Source organism: Miscanthus floridulus, chromosome 18 (genome assembly GCF_019320115.1).
Source record: "Miscanthus floridulus cultivar M001 chromosome 18, ASM1932011v1, whole genome shotgun sequence".
Lineage (NCBI taxonomy): Eukaryota > Viridiplantae > Streptophyta > Magnoliopsida > Poales > Poaceae > Miscanthus > Miscanthus floridulus.
The window spans coordinates 135182869-135205248 of record NC_089597.1 but is presented as its reverse complement, the minus strand read 5'-3'; the positions used below and the strand labels follow the sequence as shown (position 1 = coordinate 135205248).

General features: G+C 46.2%; 1 protein-coding gene across 2 annotated transcripts; it reads right to left on the bottom strand.

Moving 5' to 3' along the window:
• Positions 1-6053: 6053 nt before the first annotated feature.
• Positions 6054-22301, bottom strand: LOC136521463 (probable U3 small nucleolar RNA-associated protein 7). Of its 2 annotated transcripts, XR_010775556.1 has the most exons (15): positions 21554-22301; positions 21320-21409; positions 19900-20032; positions 19463-19581; positions 16240-16307; positions 15621-15669; positions 12719-13882; positions 8110-8476; positions 7895-8023; positions 7605-7810; positions 7247-7531; positions 7069-7161; positions 6646-6981; positions 6409-6553; positions 6054-6318 (listed from the first exon to the last, which is right to left on the bottom strand). XR_010775556.1 is itself a non-coding variant. In XM_066515211.1 (7 exons), exons 1-7 carry the CDS (start codon positions 21602-21604, stop codon positions 12860-12862), a joined length of 1533 nt encoding a protein of 510 aa, XP_066371308.1. In that variant the 5' UTR covers positions 21605-22301; the 3' UTR covers positions 12497-12859. The 2 variants fall into 2 exon arrangements, 1 of the variants encoding a protein (XP_066371308.1); XM_066515211.1 differs by lacking the exons at positions 6054-6318; positions 6409-6553; positions 6646-6981; ... (3 more) ...; positions 7895-8023; positions 8110-8476 and having other exon boundaries at positions 12497-13882.
• Between the last annotated feature and the right edge of the window lie 79 nt (positions 22302-22380).

Here is a 22380-nt window from a genome sequence, read left to right as displayed (position 1 = left end):
ATAGTTCTTACTATATATCTAGATATAGTATATATCTAGGTGCATAGATAAAACTACATATCTAGAAAAGATAATGAACTATTCACTAAGGATATGTCTATTTATTGTGTTTTGCCAAAACCACAACCAAAAGTCCAAAAGTCTCTTTGATCGAATTCCTTCTTCCTTGACTAGAGCAGAGTTAGTCTGAACATGATCATTATGTTGCTTGAAGAAAGATACATCTCCGTGACTTTGGGTAGAGGATGAACAAATAATGATGCTGAGGCATTTGGCTAGACTGACCAAAACATGAGTGAGACCAGACCGATGTGACATGGATAATCCAACCCTTTCCCCTGATCGTTGATGACTTGATGGCACAGAGTGTCGTCCCGCAAGCTGTTCATCTGCTGTTTGTGTAGGATTTATTTTATCATTATTAGTTTTTTTTTAGAATTCAAGGGCATAGCCCGGGCCTTCATATTAATAAAGACCAATTACTTTCAAAAGATATTAATAAAGACGAAAACTGGTTTAAGCATTCGTTACAGCAGAACCCAAACTGATACCACGCAACATCCAGACATAAAGCAGACAGAACTATCCTGACCGAAAAATCAGATTACATCTTCCAGAAATCACCAAATATCGACAGATTAAGCCACTTCTTCTCCAGGACAGCTTGCTCCATATTTGCAGCATCCACCAGCAAGTACCCAGCTCCTTCAGGAACCGACTAGCATCTCCAGTTGTTAGCCATCTGAAAGTGAAGCCTCTCCCATTTGTTGCTTACATGGTTAAGTAAGTGATCCTGAGAGGTCTTGTTGAGATACACTTAAGTCTGCCCAGCCGAGCAATGAACTCTCCCTGTTTCTCCTCCGGACAGAGAAGGGACCAACTCTGAATCTGTCACAAACCTCAATCCGTTGAATCTCACAACTCAAATCACATTACAATATGGACGTTCTAGAAGGTTCTAGAAGAGTCTAGATTCAGAGAACCAGTACATGGGAGGAGGTACAAGAATAAAGGATAAGAATCTAGCCTAAGCTAGCCTCGAGCGTGAGCTCGCCGCCGGTTCTGTGATCGGTTCTTCGACACCCTTCCGTTGCTACAGCTCCTGGATTTGTAGATTTTTTTAACACTTTTTAAAAACTATTTTCAAATTTAACACTGTTTAATTTTTATTTTCAAATCTAACATTTTTGGCCACGCCTACTGCCATGGCGCGGCCAAACCATGCTGTCGCGCCATGCATGGCGGCGCGGCGGAGCTGGTGACGTGGCGACGACCCGGGCGCTGACCGGTGACATGGCGGGCTCTGCCGCGCCGCAGATCTTGGCGCGTCACTGCCACGCCACGCCGCACGACGCGACGAAACCGCGTAAAAGCGGAACGCCCAGGCTCCCTCCCTCCCTCTATATGTCACTCCGTCGAGGTCCAACGCCCACGTCCCGCGCCCGCACCCTTCGCCAGGGGTGCTCCAGCGCCGTCCCTCGCTCCCAGGCGGCCTCCAGGAGGCCGCGCCGCCACCGGCCGCCTCCCCCGCCCTCCCTCCCTCCCAGGCGGCCTCTAGGAGGCCGCCGCCCGGCCCTCTCTGGCTGCCTACCTCCTTCATGCCCCAAGCTTCTCCTCGGCCTCGATCAAGGTATTGATGCTCCTATTTATTGTTTGAACTGCGAATTCAAAGATTAGGATTGGTAGTTAGGGTTTGGATGAATAGTATGTTTATGAACAATGGGTACTTAGGGTTTGGAGGAAAAGATTAGTTCATTTTCTCTATGTGAAGGCTAATTAGTTAGTTAGAACTATGGGTACCATGTTTAGTTTAAGGTTAATTTCGGTGCCTAAGTGTAGGTTATATTTTCTTTGTTTTACATTAATTTGTGATTGGTTTTAAATTACAACCGTTTTGTTAGATGCAAGACATGTATCGGGAGCAGTTGTGGCGAAAACGGGGTCGTCCTAGAGAATTATACCCCGACGTGTCCTGACCTCCCTGTCCCTAACTATGACTGTGGTTTCGCGGCCCACGTGTTTCAATCGAGACATCCAGACACAGCTGCGCGTTGCTTCTACACATGCAGTCGTTTTAATGTGGTAATTGTTTCCTTATCTTTTTTTCTTCATTTGTGTTAGTAGTTTACTAATATTTTGTTGGAATCTTGTCGTGTAACACTATGAGAGGTGTTTTTTCTTTCAGTGGGTCGATGGTCTAGACAAGTTTGATCCAAGGTACCTCCTTTTCAATGATTGGTGTAGAGGGAGACATCCACGTGAGCACTTCGAGCGGTGGGTTCCACCACCCCCTAACCCCCGCCAATGACGGCTAAGGAGAAGCACCTAGCCGTAGTTAGACGACTCAAAGAACCTCCTCTGTGCGATTGCGGAGATCGAGATGTGATAAACCCTGATAATACGTTGGAGTATGTGTGTCCCAACAAGCACGAAGTAAGTGGAAAGTGTATCTATTTAAATGTTTAGCTCTATGTGTGCATATACTAATCTATTCTCTTTTAGTGCTTTGGATTTGTGAAGTGTCGCTTCAAGGAGTGGCTCTATGGTCCTAAGAATCAATAGCCGAAGCCGCCAAAGGCAAAGGAAAAGAAGAAAGAAAGGATAATCATCGAAGCATCTCCTGTCATGTGCGAATGTGGTGTTAAAGCCAACTACGGCCTAGTCCCTTCAGAGCTTGGAATAGGCCATTGGTGCGGCCATATGGTTGGCTATGATGAGATTGGTTATTGTTGTAGAAAACATGAAATCATATTTTTCTTGTGTAAGGACTTATAATCTAATTTTTTGTTTGAACAGAGCACTAGGAAATGCAAAGGGGAATCTTATGATGGTCAAGCTAAGTTCCTAGATGAAATCAAGGCGAAGCAAATAATTGCACGGAAGTTTGGTTATGGACCTCAGTTTGTCGAGCTCTTCGTTAAACAGCACATAAAGAAGATGCGTGAGTTTGCTAGACAACGTGGTTTTCATAACCCGATTGTTGTTAGGCTTGACAAATGGGGGTTGAAGAGACAGAGGAAGGCAGAGGAGGAGAGGGCAAGGAAGGAGGCAAGGGAGGAGGCAAGAGTACAGATGCAGGTCTCGAACGACCATATTGTTGCATTGTGTGCTAGTGAGTGATTGAAAACTGTTGGGGACGTGATTCCCGATCTTCCGTTAGGTTCAAGATAACTATCGATTTAGTGGAGATTGACACACCGATCCGGCTTCATATCACAAAGACCCGAACCCTGCAACCTTAGCACCACACTTCTCTAGTTATCAACCGTGTCACAATCCGATTGTCCTCACCAAGAAGGCTAATCCCTACTGCGAATCGAAGAACACAAGAAAGAACAAGATAACACGCAACTCAATTATAGTGACAATTGCAGATATATGATTAAGATTTCGAATGTGGGGTTTCATAAACCGATAACGGCGACTGTTCAATGACAGATTGATCTAAAGCAAAATCCAAAACCTAACGTAGTCGGAGGCTACTAATTATATAGCCTAAGGGGCATGCAAGCACTCTTATTCATGTCCCTAAGGAGCTTGACACATTACAAGGCCCAAACGAACCAAAAGATGGCGATGCAGCATCCTGACAAATTCTGGACATCAAATTGTTTCAATGATTCCTGTTGATTCTGAAGGAATTTTGACGTGGGACCACTTCTATTGGTTAGCTTATCAAAATAGCTTTCCATCCATATGTGGATCGTCGAAAACAGAGTCCATATGCGACCTAGGCGTTGCAGCCTTTGGAAGGCCACGGAGCAAGGCCATTGTGGCGGCAATGTTCTGGCTTACCCGAGCAAAGTGGGAAAGGGTTTCATCATCGGCGATGATCCTTTGATTTATGTCGCGGGCCACGGTGCGTGCGTGCCCTCCATCTCCGCGGCGCCTAATCTCCTCGTCAATCTTCTTGTACTCCTGAACAAGCTGTTGTCCAGCTTCGTCTATTTCCCTCTTTTGGGCTCTCAGCTGCTCCACCCCAACATGAGGTGGGGCGGCTATCCCCCTCTCGGTTGCGCCACCACGGTTGCCTCCTGGGGTAGTCTCCTCCATGGAAATGCTTTCGACGTGTCCCTCGGAGGTTTCCGCCATGAAACATTCTCGAGAGGGATGATGGCTCCCCCTGCTGGAGTCAGAGCCAGAGTCCGACCCCGGCCCCTCCGCGAAGAGGCCATGGAGGGATTCCGTAACGCTTTCGATCACCCCTACAACTCGTTGTTCGAGGGGGACAGGATCGTGTGTTGTGCCACAAGGTGGCTAACGGTCGCCACGGCGTTGCAGAGACCGAACAGAAACGCGGTCGGGGCGCTCCGTGCAGAGTGTTCCGGAGAGAGGGTGAGGCGGCGCGGGTCCTCCCTGGACGGCTGTGGTCCAAGGGAGAAGCCGGGCTGGCGCTCAAGGTTCCCGTCGTTGAAGTTGACGGAGGGGAGAGACTGGACGGTCACGTGGGCCAGCGCCAACTCTCCTCCTAGTGTGACAATGAAGTCCAGGTCACCGAAATGCACGTGTGCACCTGGAACCCAGTTGATTGCGTGGTTAGCCATCCGCGGCCTGATTTGGAACGCACAAAGTCCCCTACCTGGCGCGCCAACTATCGGTGTTTCGAACAAACACTGGCTAGTAAATTTATGATTATTGCACATTAGGCCCGGATGGTGCACTAAAGGACACGAGGTTTATATTGGTTCAGGCTGAACGTCCCTACGTCTAGTCTGCTGCTACTGCTCGTGTTATTAGTACCAAAAATGGTTTGTAGTAGGGGGTACAAACGGTCGAGAAAAGGACGAGTCCCAAGTCTCTGATGGAATGATCGAAAAGGTCGCTGAGAGCTTGGTCGCTGCTCAACCGTGTGTGGAGTATCATGTGTGTGTTGAACTTATCTGTCAGCCTCCGTCCCCTTGGTGGGGAGCCCTGTCCTCCCTTTTATAGACCAAGGGGGGAGCAGGGGTTACAAATGGGAGCAAGAGAAAAATGCCAAAGGTATAGAAGGTCCTTTGAGGGAGCCGGGTCTTCCTTTTTCCCTGTGCCTGCCTTGCTTAACACGGCAGGCCGTGTCAGAGGTGGCGTGTTCGCTGATCCTCGTAGGCCATGCCCTAGCCTTTTTTAGCAAGTGGATGCATCCCATCCTATGCCGGCGGATGGTGTGGCATGTCGGAGAGCCGAGCTGTGACCCCTCGGGGAGTAACAGGGGAAGTGACAATACGCCCATCACTGTAGATGAGGTGATTCCTATCTTGGACTGTAGTGGCTATCGTATGCCTGTGTTAGTATCCGCGCCCGAGGACTGAAGGCGGCGCCTACTACACTATGGACAAAAGTCGGCGCCTACAATACTATTTAGGCACTGTTACGTCGGAAAGGGCCTAAAGCACCTGTCCCATCATAAACTGATGGTACCTCCTACAGGCGTGCAGGGCATGGTCCCCGGTACTGCGTTTGACTCGAATATCCTATCATACCCTGTGCTTATCATTAGGAAGGAGCAGGGTGCGATCGTCGGGCAAGGCGGAGCCCGTCCTAGGACATCGGGCGAGGCGGAGCTAGCCCTCGTGGGTCAGGCGCGATGGAGCCCGCCCTCAGACATCGGGCGAGGCGGAGCCAGCCCCTAGCCGTCGGGCGAGGTAGAGGCCAACCCTCGAGGGTCGGGCGAGGCGGAGCCCATCCTCGGGGGTCGGGCGAGGCGGAGCCCTCCCTCAGACATCGGGTGAGGTGAAGCCAGCCCTTAGCCATCGGGCGAGGTGGAACCAACCTTCCGTCGCCCAGGCAAGAAGAGTAGCAGTGCTCTTGTCTGACTGGAAGCGTCAACGTTCGATGGTTATTAGTCCTAACTCATTGGGTACCCTGGTATTAGGTCCCCGACAGCGCGGCAATGCCTGACGCTGTTTCCAGCGCAACCAAGCCCAGCATCGGGCTCCACGGATGCAGCATCGACGATGTTTGAAGGAATTTTAAGCAAATAAGATTTGTTCGACCAAGAGCACAAGTTCACAAATAATTTCACAAGTTCACAAATAAGTTGACCAAGAGCACAAGTTCACAAATTGCTACATAAGACTGAATGAAGTTCATGATTACATAAGTTCGGCATGATAAGCTTCGTTCGACATAAGTTCAACGTGAACTTAATTAAGTCGACCAAGTGCACAAGTTCATGACTTAATTAAGTTTACAAATTTGTACGGAAGTCTCCAACCACAAGTGCAACAAGTTCATAATTTGGGTACTACATGAACTCCAAAATAAGGCAAAGTCAACAAGGATGGACGTCTTTGCTGAGATGATCCTTCAACATCTTGAGCGGCCTTGTTCAAGGTTTATCTACATTATCGTCAACAGGGTAAGTAAGGAGGCAAGACAACAAGTTTGGCATTTGAGGAAACTTGAAAAAAGAACATGGACTATGCTTACCTAGACCCTACGTCCTAGGAGTGAACGGGTCCCTCGGACGCCTCTGTCTATTCAGATTTGTAGGCAACACATTAGGAGTGTACCCAACGTCCGTGCGGTTGTGTTGGCGCGGCTGTCGGCGGAACTGTTGCGTGTCACTGGTACCCTGCAAGTATAAGACAAGCAAGATTAGTTACAATCTTTAGCATTGTTAGTTTAGACAAGCTACATATTAAAAAAATGTAGCTTTGTTAGTACCTGTTCGTCTCCTTGGGTACCAAGCAGGGCACCACCTAGCTGAGACATGCCAATCTCATCCGCTTGCCAAGGGTCTCGCTGGTGGTGGTGTACATGGAAGCCCGGGGCGGCGGCATCGTACTCGTCGTCCTCTTCTGCAGGGCCCTTCCCAGCACTATAGTGGGGTGGTGTACGCACAGTGGAAGTCGCACCTGTCATCGGCTCAGAAGAGTCGGCTGGTGTCCTCAAAGAGGCCAAAGTCGTGCCACCTGACTATGACGGGTAGTTGGGTTCCTCCCACGGAGTATCCGTGCAGCTCAATTTCTTAGCTAGCTTCCTGTAGCTCTTCTTCACTTTCTGCATCAACATACATCAAAGAAAAATTATTCCCCAAGCGCATTGAGACTAAACGAACATTTTCATAATGGACAAGTTTATGTGTACCTCCATAAAAGCACGTAGAACGCCTGGCCCCTGCCCTCTAGACTCATGAAGTCGAAACGTCGCTTCATTGGACAACCTTAACAATTGTGTGGCCTGCATACAGAAACGAGGTTGGACCGTTTTAGTACACTTACTAAATACCAAATGGATAACAAATTGTAGCATTCGAGTATCTTACCACATATCTCTGTAGCGGGGCTCTCTCTGGTTGTGTCTCCTCCCTAGTGGCAGCACATCTTCAATGACATCTTCCTCTGAGTCATTGTCAATTGCATCCTCAGTGTAGGGGGCTTGATATATGTCCTCGCTGTCCTGTGAAGCCACCAAGGTACTCGTCGAAGGTGTGCTGGTCATGTGGCGGATCCGCATCGACCGATCACCGCTCCCTGGTCTGCCACAGCTGGATGAACTCGTAGTGGTCCACGCGCCAATCCTTCTCCTTTACCTCTTCCTGCGGTCGTACCTACAATAAAACGATAGTTAGTTCTAGCACACACACCTCATAGTTGTAGTTTTGTTATGAATCGATAATGCACCCGTGAAATGTTTGGTTGGTTGAGTAAAGCAGCGGTGGGTAGCCTAAAATTCTTCTGAACTGCCAGCAAACCCTGATGGGCAAGTGGATCTCGACCACATAAAAGAAAATAAGAGGAACATTGCAGCGGTACTCGTCGGACTCTTGCCTAGTGACAGGACTCACATAGTTCTGGAGCTCCATAGCATCCCAAGGACACCAAGTGACCTAAACATTTCGTAATTGAGTTAGCTTGTCATATAGTGTAGATCCAACAAGAGCACACACGTATGTAACCAAAGAGAGCGTAACCTGGTGCTGTGTCAGGACATCGAGCAAGTCCGTGTACTTCCTATACTTGTGCCATGGATTCCCTTCAACTAACTCTGCTTGCTTCCAGATATACATAGCAGTAGGTAGTGTATCCTGGTGGTTCCATTGCTGCATTAAACACGAAAATGAATTAGCCCAGCATAATTTCATCATATGTAACACCTTCGAAGTAAATAGGGAACCGAAGTACTTACAGGCAAACCATGAAGAAGGGGCTTCCCAACGGGCCATCTTTCCCAACACCAACCCTGAAGTAGGTAGGAGCAACCACCTAGGTTCGCGTTCGGCGAGGTGCGACGGCATGCAACGCAAAGCTGTCGATACGTCCATGCCAGGACCGCGTTGCCCCAGCTGTACGACGCTATGTCCTCCCACGGCTGGCTTAGTATGTCAAGGGAAATCCAGCTAATGGTGTTGCACGACGCATCGGGGAATAGGAAAGTGCCAGGGAAGTGCCAGAGCCAGACTCTAGCGAACCTCTCGATCTCAGCTTCTTCAGCTTGTGGGTGCAAGTTCTCGAAGCGCTCTGTGATCCACAACGACGAAACACCAGAAGTTTTCCTGAAATTCACAAAACACAATGAGACGCAATGGATTCAGGAAAACAATGCGACGGAGAGGGCCGCCGGCGGCGGTGCACACATGGTCAGACAGGAAGGGAGGGGGCACCGACGACCCAGGGCGTGACCTCCACCTTCTGAGCAGGGGAATAGGGAGAGAAGGAGGGATGGGGCGCGGCCGGCAGTGGAGGTCGCAAGGGCGGGGGTGAGCGCGTCGGCAGGGGGCGGCGCGGTCGGGCAGCGATGCTGGCGGCAGTGTTGGGCACGGGTGGGCGAGACAGAGAACGGGCAAGCAAGATAGAGAAAGTGAGGAGGAGGCCACGGCCGTGGGCCTCTGATGGGCTTTGACGCACCATGGGGCGGGGTGCGGCTGTGCCGCGCCAAGATCTGCGGTGCGGCAGAGCCCGCCACGTCATCGGTTAGCGCCCGGGACGCTGCCACGTCACCAGCTCCGCCGCACCGCCATGCATGGCACGACAGCATGGTTTGGCCGCGCCATGACAATAGGCACAGCCAAAAGTGTTAGATTAAAAATAAAAATTAAATAGTGTTAAATTTGGAAATGTTTTAAAAAAATGTTAAAAATAAAAAAATCGTAGAATTTAAGTGATGCTGCGCCTCTCGTGGCTAGCCGCCCTGGGCCGATACAGGATCAGTCCAGCCCACTCGTCATTTGTTTGGCCCAATCTGCAATACACTGAGTAGCATCCTGACAGAATCAATGAATCATAGCTGTTACGTTCAGTAACAGCTTTCAGTAACAGCACATGACCAGTTTGGTTGGACGAGAGGGGGAAAAAGACCGTAAGGCAAAGCCATGCCGAATCCGTATGTACGCCGCTTGTTTCTAGACTGGCTGAGGCATATTTCGAATTCGGGATTTCTTTTTCCTCCTGAATTATGCGTTTTTCCCCCTTTTTCAGTGTAATTCCTATACGACTTATAAAATTCTGCGTTCCATGAGACCCTTTAGATGGGATCCTTGATGATTCTGCCTGTGCTTTTCTGAACTCTGAGGGTGCTTGATAAACGAACTACTTATGTTGTGTGCAACAAATATTCAGTGTTTCTTTCTGAAGAGAGGCGATCACTACTACATAATTTCTTTTGTGTGGCGGCACCCTTTTTTGATTGGAGGCGGGCACCACTTTTGACCGCCTCCGTTATTGCCAGCCAGGCAAGGCTCCCGAGCAGCCGCCTCGGTTAATAATTAACGGAGCCGGTCACCTCAACATAACCGCCTCGGTTAATCACCCATTAACCGTGACGGTCAGCTTAAAACAATCGCCTCCATTAATATATTAATGGAGACGGTCAACGTTGCCCAACCACCTCGGTTAATGGCTATTAACCGAGGCGGCCGCCTTTAACCGAGGCAGACGTTGTAAAACAACCGTCTCCGTTAATATTTGATTAACGGAGACGGTTTTTCTTACAGTGCCCGCCTCTATTATTGCTGTAGCTATAAATGCACCCAGCCGTCGCCCCCTTTCTTCTTCCTCGCATCTCCTCTTCTATTTTTTAGGGTTTTGAGCTGTAAAACCCTAAAAATTGTGCAAAATCAGGGGAGAAATTTTGCTCTTGTTTTGTTGAAGGACACCGAAAAGGTAGATACATGCTCTCCAAACCTCATTTGTCGCTCTTCTTCATTATTTGGGGCTCTAGATCTAGATCTAGATTCACGTTTTCATGGAGGAGAGAGAAAATTGCTATTTCTTTAGCTCTAGATCTATTCTCTCTTCTCTGTGGCTATTTATTTGTAATAATATATGCTTTGTGGAATAAGGTTTGCAGGTATGGACAACAGGTCCGAATGGATGTACCGGATAAAGAGAATGGAACCACAATACCTGGTTCATGTGAGGAAGTTTATTGCGGCTGCAAAAGTTCACCGCGAGTCTGAATCGAACGACAACCATATGTCTGTGTTCTCACTGTATGAACATGAGAGACCACTTAGATAGCGAGGTGCAATCTCACTTGATCAGGTTTATTTTCGTCAAGGATTGCACGTTTTGGACTTTTCATGACGAAAAAGTAGATGCGACTGGCGGTGCATCTGGAGGAAACTCGTCGTCATCGACAACAGTCAATGTAGACCATGTAGGACGACAACCCGCCTCCTCCTCCTCATCAGCAGCAGCCAGTGATGACAATGCTCGTGATTACATCACGATAGAGGATTTATTCCAAGACATGACTGTTGACGACGACAGTGGTGGGGATGCTGATGAGGAGGCTATTGTGAGGGACCCAGAGGGTGCAGAGCTTTTGGAGGAAATAGTTAACCGCCTCGACGAAGATGACATTCTGTTTAGGAGCCCGAGGTGGCTGAAAAATTTCAGAGACATGAAGCAGGCGGCAATTGACGCACTCTATAAGGACTGTCCGAAGCATTGGACGGCGCTGCGTTTTAACCTCTAGATGCTGACGTTGAAGGCTCGGCATGGCTGGTCCGACACTAGCTTCAATGAGCTCTTATCCTTGCTGACACATACCCAAAGGATAACAAGGTGCCCGTCAATACCTATCGGGCGAAGAAGCTGATCCGGCCAGTGGTAATGAAACTTAGAAAGTTCGACGCCTGCCCTAACCACTGTATCCTTTATCAGGGTGAGCAGTATGAGAAGTTGGAGAGCTATCTGCATTGCGGCGCGAGTCGATATAAGAGGAACGCCGATTGTTGTGTGGATGCGAACGACGATGGAGCCTTGGGTGGGCCAAAGAAGAAGGGGGCCAAGAAGAAGCAGATCTCGTCTCATTAGGACGAGGAAGAAGAGGGTTACATGCAGAGGAAAAGTCCTGCACTGTCGATGTGGTACCTGCATGTCATTGATCGTCTACGGGCTATATTCGGGAACCCCGAGGATGCCAAGATGATGTCCTGGCATGCATCTGGTTATCGCACGAAGGACAATGGCAAGCTGCGGCACCCTTCCGATGGCAAGCAGTGGAAGGATTTCAACGCCACGTTCTCAGAGTTTGGCAAAGAGGCGTGAAACGTTAGGTTCGCGCTGAGTACAGACGGGACGAACCCGTTCGGTGACCTTAGGAGCTCGCACAGCACTTGCCCCATCATCCTCAATATCTACAACCTACCTCCTTGGCTGTGTTAGAAGCGCAGGTACCTTCTGCTGACCATGGTTATTTCCGGACCGAAGCAACCCGGCAATGATATAGATGTGTTCCTGGAGCCGCTCATGGAGGACATGAAGATACTATGGAAAAAGGGGTCGAGATGATGGATGCGTCCCTAAGGAAGAAGTTCACTCTAAAAGCCATAATCTTTGTGACCATCATCGATTATCCTAGTCTTTTTTCACTGTCGAGGCAGATCAAAGGGAAGATCGACTGCGTAGTTTGCATCGACAGTACCTGCTACACTTACCTTAAGGGATCCAACAAGATGGTGTACACGAGGAACAGACGATTCCTTGTCAAGAAGCATAGGTACCGAAAGGATACGATGAATAAATACTTCGACAACCAGGTCGAGCCACAACTTGATGAACCGGAATGGACTAGGTACGGGGAAAAGGTATTTGACATGGTCAATTACATGGAGGTCGAGTTCGGAAAGAAGAAAGAGCCAGAGGGGATAACGACAAGGAAGAGAAAGCGGGATAAGATGGAGGAACCATCTGTCGCCGTTCCTTTCAAGAAGTCGATTTTCTTCAAGTACCTGTCGTACCGGAAAACACTAGATACACCGTATGCCATCGACTGCATGCACCTAGAGAGGAATGTATTCGAAAGCACGGTGGCAAGCCGATCCCGCCCGGCTACGCTAGGGTGGACGTGATGTGGACCAACACAGAATTTGATGAGGATGAAATCGACATTCCCATTGAAGAGGGGAGCAGATTCAACGGCGCTACTATGCGCGTGCTATGGAATAAGAGCGACATTGTCTTGGAAGTGCCGACGCCGGCGTCTGCTCGCTCACAGTCGTCTCCCCCTAGTGACCCTGGTGATGACGACGATGACAACAACACCGATGATGACAATGCGACGACAAGGACAATGCTAGCAGCCCAGGCAGCAGTCCTCGAGGCAGTCCGGACTAGGAATTATCTACTTGACCACAAAGAGTACCTTAGATGATCCATAATAAACCTAGGAATTATCTACTTCATCTGAATGAAAAAGGTAATAAACTCTAAAAGAACCAAAGAGTAAAAGAAAAGAAAAAAAAGAAAGAAGAAGAAGAAGAAAGCTGACACGGCCATACTCACTGGAATACCTTCAGAACAAAATTTCGGCGCATTCTTCTGAGCATCATATCCTCACGCGGGAATTTTACATACTGGACAGCTAAATCCTAAAGGCTCACTAGCCATGCATAACAAACCAATGTGAAATCCCAACTCTGTGTTAACGACGATTATGACTCTGGTTTCTTGGCAAACCGCTGCAAGGCTTTTGGGAGTTCGACCTCTTCGCCTATCCGCTGCTTCTTGTCAGGTCGTCCATCGATCTTATCGGATCGCTCCAGGAAGGGCCTCTTGGCTTTGAGAACATCTTCCTCTTTCTTCTTGGCCCACTTGCTCGGTTTGCTCCTACCCTTGGTCTTCTTCTTGCGCTCAATGTTCTTGGCGGCCTCAATGGCATCTTCCATCTCTTCCTCAATCTCCTTCTTGGTCTTCTTCTCTTTCTTCTTTGGAGCTCTTACAGTGGCTATCATGTTTGGGTTGAGCATGATAGTCTCTGGCGGGAGTTTATCAAGGAGAGCATGCACCTCCTTCTCACGTTTCTGCTTGGTAGTTTCCATGGGATTGTCAACAAAGGTATCAAAGTTCGGCTCACCAGATCCTGGAACAAGGATGGAAGAAAAGCCCATCGAGTGCCCAATCCCCAGAATATCTTCGTAGGGGCGGAACAAAACCTTCCCAACCTGATAGCCCTTCATTATTTTGTGCTTCATGTAAAGCTTATAATCATGCCCACCAAAATCCCTGTATATCTCTACCTGAGATCCATTGCTGCAGGCTAACAGCCCCTTCTGGCTAAAATCCAAGGACTGAGCATGCGCCGGGTAAGAATGCACAACCTCATACTTCCTCAGGTCCCAGATCTTTATCTTCCTGTCAACACCTGCTGTTGACATAAGATTGCCGCCCCTGTCAAATGCAACAGCAGTCACTGGGCCATGATGACACAGCATGGTAACAAGGGGTTTCACACTGGTTGGTTTCCACATGGTAACTTTGCCACCAGCATGCCCAAGCCCAATGACAGCATTGTAAGGATTGGCCCGCATTACATCGGTACGGCCCAGACCTGTCCTATAATTTGCAACCATTTCACCAGTGCTCACATCTTGGTAGTGGAGCTGCCCAAAGCTGTTTATCGATGCCAAGAGGAATTGCTTAGACAGAAATTGGAGTTTCAATGCTTTTCCATGTTCCTGCCAACATAGAAGCGATCACACTCACAAAAGAAAACATCTTCACTGAGTTTAGGATGATAACACGTCTATGCATTGAGGACAGGCTGAGACTGATACATACTCCCTCCGTCCCATAATATTTACACATCTGCCATTTGAATTTTGTCCCAAATTATCATGCATCCATAGAGTACCGCATCTACTGTTCTGTACGTGTCGCAGTGCAGAGGCGTTACCAGCCACAAGTTTAGTTGTGTGTGGGCCCAAGAAAATATCAAAACAACTTGTGAAAAAAAAGAAAAGAAAAACGTGGGAGGCTCCAGAAGCTCCCGTCCACTCGTTTCCCTCGCACGTTCCGCACCGATGCTCACTTTGGTTATGCGTCGTCGTCGCCGGCTCGCCGCACCTGCGACCGCAAATCCAATCCGAATCACCACCTCATACAGAGCTCCTCTCCCGCAGCTCCTCCCCAGTCCCCATCTAGTCCTCCTCCTTCGCGCGTGGTTGGCAGCGCAACCCCGGCCCACGCGTGGAGGCACAGGATGCGGCGGCGTCGCGTGGAGACGCCACCACCACGGGTGAGCTCTGCTACGCTGTCGCGCAGAGGCTGGGCCACGCCACGCCGTCACCACGCAGGAGTTTCGTGCCGCCATCGCACAGGAGCAGCAGCTGGACCTCGCCAGGCCGGCACTGTGCATGGGTTCCGCGCAGCCGTCGCGCGGTGGCTGGACCTCGCAACGCCGCCACACGGGCTCAGCTCCGGTCGATGGAGCCCCGTCCCGGCTGCCACGGCAACGCGGGCGGAAAGAGCTCGTCCTCGTCGGCATGGAAGACGGAGGTGAGGCCCGACGTCGATGGTGGCAGGCGGCCTCGACGCCCCCATGGTGGTCAGGGGGCCGGAGCCGACGCGCCGCCGCCGGCCAGAGAAAAAAGAAAGCTGGGCGAGAGCGCGAGGGAGTAGTGTGACCGTGTGGTGGGACGGGTCACGGGAGGAAGGGGGCTGATATTTACAGGGGCATTTTTGTAATTTTGCATAGACCTTGGTTAGCGTGCCCGATCCTAGACGTGCAAATAATGTGGGACGGAGGGAGTATCTCTCAAAATCTATGTTGCTAAACTGTTACAGTGCTCATCAGCTCACAGTATTATATTCCAAAGAAATTCTGTCTAATAAGTTCATTTGAAGGCCCATGGGATTTAAAAGGAAAATAAAAAAGGTACTGAATTGATTAAGTGACAGATGATCTCCTGGATGCAGGGCATTTGATGACTGAACTGTGAAGTACTCCCTCTGTTTCAAATTGTAAGTCGTTCTGGCTTTTCTAGATACATAGCTTTCACAACAATCTAGATATATAATGTATATCTAGGTACGTAGTAAAATCTATGTATATAGAAAAACTAAAACGACTTACAATTTGGAACGGAGGGAATATGTGCTAATTTATTGTATAAAGTACGTAAAATTTTATTTTCAATATTGCAGGAAAATTAGCCAACGGAACTGTAAGGTATGTGTTCTTGGAAAATACCAATGTTATCGAGACTCACATAGTCACATGTAGCTGAGATCCTCTTTCAGTTTGACATACAGTGCAGTTTTCATGAATGCAAATAAGAGAATATGATTCTATTATTGAATATTTTCTTCTATAATTTTCCTATAAGCATGTGAAAACAACATTGAACAGTAATATCATCACAGAAATATCAACAACTCCTATATTCACCAAAAAGATATTGCCATCGTGCTTACCTTCAGACAGTGAATTTCTGTACCATGTCGATTATAGATGTAGGGGTACCTGTTTGAAAAATGTTTCATGAGTAACTATGGACTGTTAATAGTAGACAGGAAACAGAGACCAACAGCAATAATCAACTGCCTAGAACAGTAAAGCATCAACTAAAAGCATATACAATTTTGCTTTATCTAACCTAGTACAAACATTTCAAATATAGAATAATTCAATGGCTCAGTAAAGCAATGATGAACAATTCAGACAAGCAATCCAGATCAGACAGAGCTCGGAGCTCAAATGGCAATTCTCAGTTGCTCCTACCTCACATGATCAAGATTCAGATTATGTACAAGTAGTTCATTGAGCTGCCCAGAAATAGGTTTATTGTTCACAAAAATGAATGTTGCATGAAATAATATGACTTCAGGATATTTCTAAGAGGAACATGCAGCAAACCATTCGGAAATAATTTTATGACCAGATTTCACAACAATTTGGTATATGTTCTCATTTGAGACCCTGAACAGCGATTTCTGTGAATTTAATATTCCTTTATTTCATATTTTCAGGCCAACAGTTAATACATGAGCAATGATGACATAGTAGACAGTTCCAGCAAAGTAAAAAAATTACTTGTTTTGAGCGACTGCATACAACTGCTCATTGTGTAAGAATGTCACATCACGAACAGTTTCCCTCACCTAAAGAAATTAAAACCAAATCAGATAAAACGTATTATCCATGAAGCACACCAAAAATGGATGCTGGAAAATTTCGACAGAAATTAAAATATGCATCAGCATTAGTGCACGGCCACCGAACATTGTTCAAAATAATGGAGGTCATCTTAGTAAACACAAAGGAAACGACAGGAATAGCCTCCTACTGTTCTACGAAAATGACAAGCCTGGACTACAATAATCAAACTTGGTTCACATGTAGCTGCCACCATTCAAAGCATATGAAATTGAAAAAAAAATCAGTGTAAGTTACTAATTGCATTTAACGTAGAACTTGCATCTTGATAGTCGTTTAAAGTTGCCACGTAATGTTTTAAAAGTGTGTTCATGCTACCCTAACAGACATGATCGAATAACTTGGAGCTCACTAAGCTACCTGTGTGGCAAAGGGGAGCTTGACCAACATAATTTTTGCAACCAAACCCTTGATTAACATATGACTCAGCTTCAATATCCGCCCATTCCCCTCCCTCCCTCATCCCAGAGGTGCCACTGTCTAGGGATATTTGGAAATCAATGGGATGAAAAGAACCCCACACACTAATGACGCACCTCTGGATCAGTGACATCCCAGCCCCATCTGTGCGAACAAGGTTCCAAAGGGCATTAGGCAGGCACCAGGCCGCAGCCTAGCACCTAGGGTGCCTAAGTGGAGATTAAAATGAATTAAGTGGTTTCTTTCTTCTTTTTGCCAGGATGTGCTTGAGTGCATCGCTACATCACAGATTTAATCCATCCTTGATAACAATAGACCCAGCAGGCCAGCAGTAGTATCCCTTGGCCCAGAAAACATGAGTGGCCCAAGCCCATCCTATTCTTCTCCCGTCTCTCGCGCACACACATTGCCCTCCAGTGCTGCAGCTCTTTCATCTTCTCAGCACCACATGCTTGCACCGCACTGCCAGCCACAATACGCATACTGTAAGGTCTTGCATCACTGACCTCGGGTGGCCTGCCCTTGTGATAGCATGCGCCAGGGAGGGCATGCATGGGGTGGGGGTGGGGGGCTGTACTGTGCTGGCGGCGAAATAAGAAGCTCAAGATCGAGATTCCTCTCACAGTCGGTAGCGACACAAGAAGATATGCGACCTCGACGACTGCAGCGCAAGAACTTTGGCACATGAGTAGCCTAAGCCCCTCTCTTCCCCTGATCAACCTGCCTGCACTTCTGTGTGCTACCACATTTCTTATCTCACACGCTCCCGCTTGCCCACCTGTGCTCGTGCCAGCCTGCCATGCTCTCGATTTTCCCTGCTTCCATGCCACTTACCTGCTAGGCTGAATTTAATCTGACACCTGGGGCTTAGGTGCTGCATCAGGGTTCCGCCTTGCATTTAAGCACGCCTAGGTGAGTGCTTAATTCTGTTTTTTTAGAATACTGTGTGCAAGTTAGGCCAGCATGTCTGGTTTTGTCATGTAGACGATGGCATAAAGAAGCTCCGACAAATTTGAGTAACTTTCAAGATCCTTGATCTGGTTGCAACCATCTCACAAGTTCTTATGTATATGCCTTGGTGCAATTTACTCGTCATCTTCCTCGTCATTCATCAATGAGGATAGCCAAAAAAAGTAGCCATTTCTAGCATAATTTTATCTTTCACTCCTACCACTCATTATGATTTTAGGCTTCTCTAGCATCCAGTTCCTATACTTACAGAAAACAAATCCAGTCTAGCAGAACTAGGATTTTTTCATAAATAATACTGTTTTAATGAATATTTGTAGAACTGGGTGCTACTTTTATGAAATTGCAAAACTAGCAGCCTGTCAGCAGTGAAGAGGACAATAGGCTGCCTATCGGTTCTCCAATTGCCAATAGGCCTACGCAGCAGCCAACTAGTCATTCTAATCAGCCTGTCAGCCTAGAGCAACTCCTATCGGCGATCCATGGGCCGACAGTCAGCCTGGAGCAGACTCCTATTGACAATACATGGGCCGACAGGACCTACAGGTAATCCATGTGCCGACAGCGCCTATTGGCTCTCTAGTTGCCACATGGTATGTAAATTCAGTTTCCCTTTACTTCTGTCTTCTCTTATGGATCCAAAATGAAGGACCTAAGGACCTCCAAACATCATGTAATTTTCCAAATAGATGCTCAAGCACGATCCATTTTGCTAAGATTGCATCGAAACATTTGTAGTTTTGAGATTAAAATTCTTCCCAAAATGCTACATACACTCAGTTTCCCTTTAATTCTTTCTTATAGATCAAAATAAAGGACCTAGGGGGGCCTCCAAAAATCATGTAATTTTCCAAATAGATGATAAAATTTAAAATCAAACATCATCCATTTTTCTAAGATATGGCATCATACCATTTTTAGTTTTGAATTAAAATCTCTTCCCGAAATCCTACATTTGAGTTTTTTGTTAAAATGTTTGGCTCTAAAATGGTTTCCAAAAATATGAAAAGAAAAATAATCCAAATCCAAGGTTTGAAAATTAGTATTTTTGTCATTCAATTTCCCAGTATATGTGTTCAGGTGAACTTCAAAGTTCCTTAACAAAACAAATGCTCACCATTAGATGGCAAATACTAAATTAAATGAAAAAGTTCCATAACAAAGCACGTATGCTACAAAATTACATGACAAAATACTAATTACCTTCCAGAAATAATTTTAATTTAAAAATTTTAAAAATATAAAAGCTATGATACCAGATCCAAGAAAATGGATCCTCCTTGATTTTTATTATCCAAATAAAAAATTACATGATTTTTAGAGATCCCAAGTTTTTTTGTTCTGAATCAACAAGAAAAAAAAAGGAAGAGATCTAATCAGCAATTAGGATGCTGATAAGTCCTATCGGCAATTGTAGGGCCGACAAGTCCACCAGGCCGATAGCTGACATGGAGTCTTCTTAGGCAATTGGAAGGCCGATATGCATGTATCGGACTGTGAAGGGCCGATAACTCGCCTGTTGGTTGCCCAAAAGCCGACATGCTACTAGATCTACAATTTTTAAAATTTACTATTTATTTACTATCCAGTTTTGCAATTTTCTTAAAATAATATTATTGTAAAAAATTGCAGAATTAGAACATGGCATAAACAAGGGTATGTGAAGTAAAACCCGTGTGGAGGGAAATGCTTCAATAGTAAAAGAACTTACCTCAAACTCCTTGATAAGATCCATATGCAACATATCCATCATTGCAAGGTGGCCTTTTCGTCCACCTACTAGCATGTAGCGGCCATTTGATGTGTATCCTATATTATAAGGACCAAGTACTGCACAATAGAAAGTCAGACCCCATAGTAGCCAGTAATCATATATTCAGTAAAGTTAATAGTAAGGTAGGCTAACAAAATTGAATATGCAGATTTCTGGATCAATCAAAATTGGCACTGGACATGCATGAGGGATTCGTTACAGTGTCAGGTATAAAACTATAAATATCAGCAAAAAGGGCAAGTTTTGAGATATTTTATACTCTAAAGTATCAACAAGGTTGTTATTATCAGTTAAACAGCTGGTTTAGGTAAGAGCGACAGACAAGTTATGTTGACAAAAATTCTTAGAGCACTAACATTGACTAAAAGATTTACCAGGTAAGATCATATCAAATGGTTTTCTTGAACTCAAAAGATCCACCTCCGTCAATATATCCTCTTGTGAAACTCTATATGTCCTCTCCAAATGGCCAGGCTCTAAAATACCTCCATCATTAGGCATAAGCCACTGCAAAACGGAGAAACAGAAATCAGGCAAGGACCAATCTTTGAAATTAACAACAGCTTTTTTTTTCCTCAAATGGGCAGGAGAGCTGCGCGTTATTTCATTAAAGAAGAAAATTAACAACAGCTAATTAGAGAGTATAACCATCAAGAACGAAGGTCATGAGAAAAGTAAATCAAACTAAGAAATCTAAAAGATCAACATATTTAAGTTATCCAAGAGAGCCCCTCATACTGTCTTCAAAAAGCTAGGCATCCCGTTTCACAAATTGCTACTTCCTCTTATCACAAAAATAAGTCCATCTAGGTTTATCTTTAAGTTAAACTTTTTTATTCTTCAACTATCAATATCTACTCCCTCAATTCTAAATCTAAATTATAAGATGTTTTGGCATTTATACATAGCTTTTGCTATGCACTTAGATATACACTGTCTAAATACCAGTAAAAGAAATGTATCTAGAAAAGCCAAAACGTCTTGTAATTTGGAACGGACAGTGACGGACCTAGGTTTTTACCTCTGGGTATGCGCAGCAAAAAAAATTCTTATACAATTCGATAAACCAAAAAAATTTCTTATGCAATTTTTTTTTTACATTGAAAATTTCTACCTAACTCTATGACTGGCGGACCCTAGGGTATGCGGTGGCCCACCCTGCATACCCTGTAGGTCCGTCCCTGGGAACGGAGGGAGTAAAATATTTAAATAGATTGACATGACTAGATTGGTATTACTAGCTTTATTAGGAATACTACTTTCATAACGTATATCTCTGTTTAAGATAATATACTTTTATAGATATTGCTAGTCAAAGTGTTATATTAGAGACCGCGTTGATGTCCAAGTTCTGCTCAGAGGAAGACCTAGAAGCTGATCTAAAATAACAAAGCTCTGCTCAAAAGCAAGTCTTTTCATCTCAGCAATAGTACTTTTAGCAAGCCAATATGTACCCCAACAAAAACCTACATACAGATCTTCCTGAGGCTTTGTCTTTTTTGCCAGTAATGTTTCAGGCTTTCAGAGACTCATATAATGCTAAATGCTAGCCCTGTATGTGTGAATACTCACTTCGTCAGTTCATCCAAACTGGATTCCCTTGAAGAAAACAGCTAAACATCAATTGTGGGGTACAATAGCATACATATACAATAACCAATCACAGGTTTTTAATATCAGATTCTCTTGTTCCACCCGCATAATGTTCACAGTTACACCTAAGGTTTCTAGTGAGACACCAATTGCATATTTTGCAATCTAAATCCACAACAATGCAATGGAAAGAGAGGTGACCTTTTCTGCCTTTGCAGCCGCTTTTGCAGATTGGCCATATAGCTTCTCTTTCACACTGAGCTGCCCTTTCAACTTCTTGTCCCGCAGCGCCTACAAAGCCATTCCAAAATCAAACTAGTCAATGTGCAGTCTCAAGAACAATAGCATAGCTGGCCAGCATCATATTCATCCTAAAGTAGAATAGAATGATTAACACTTGCAGCTTGTTTGCAAGAGCACAATAATGGGGATTACCTTCAAGTCAGCACCCTGCCCCCGCGAATACTTGGCCACCTCCATCTCCATCTCCAGCTCGTGCTGAGCGTCCTGCTACGTTAAGGTTTGGGCGCACGGCTTCGCCCAGCAGGAAGGGAAGGGCGTTACTGGTGGTGCTCGTCGCCGGCGAAGGTGCCGAAGTAGGGCGGCGGCGGCGGAGACGGTCGGCCCAGTCGTCGGTGGGTGGGGAGTTGTGCGCACGCGGTGCCGAAGACAAGGCAGAGTATGGTTGCAAGTTGCAACTTGCAAGGGACGCGGGCCTGCCCGTAAGCCCACTTATCCCGGCCCGCTAGACGATTGCAGGCCGCCTGTTTTTCTGTTGCGGGTTGTGCTGCTAGCGGCAGTGTGGCAGCGGAATAAGTGTGCATATATAATGCTGTGGTGACGGTGAGGCAACTCCTGAAAGCCATGCTGAGTCCATGTAATGTACCGATCAAAAAAAAAAAAAAAAGAGTCCATGTAATGTACGCGCCACTTTGTTTCCAGACTGATACAGGCCTCTTTGGAATTTGGGATTTTTTTTTCCTAAACTAATTTCAATAAAATTCTTACATGATTATGACTCTTATAAAATCCTGTCAAATTAAACAAACTTCCAGTAAAATTCCTATATGATTCTTATAAAATTCTGCCTTCCAAGAGACGCTTTATATGGGCTCCTTGCTGCTTCTCATCTGCCTGTGCCTTTCTGAATTCTGTTCAAAGGGAGAGACCCTTGATGGGGATGATCCTTGCTACTTCTGTTCGTGCTTTCAACCACAACACTAGAACCGACTGTTCCTTCACATTCTTTGGTTCTAGGCGAA

Bases quoted from the DNA above. Each gene is read 5' to 3' on its own strand.
- LOC136521463 (XM_066515211.1), bottom strand. From the start codon at position 21,604: ATGGAGATGGAGGTGGCCAAGTATTCGCGGGGGCAGGGTGCTGACTTG. The intron at 21,410-21,553 runs GTAATCCCCATT...ATGGCTTTGTAG, and splicing joins GGCAGGGTGCTGACTTGAAG to GCGCTGCGGGACAAGAAGTT. The intron at 13,883-15,620 runs GTAAGCACGATG...CTATGTTGGCAG, and splicing joins CAGAAATTCACTGTCTGAAG to GAACATGGAAAAGCATTGAA.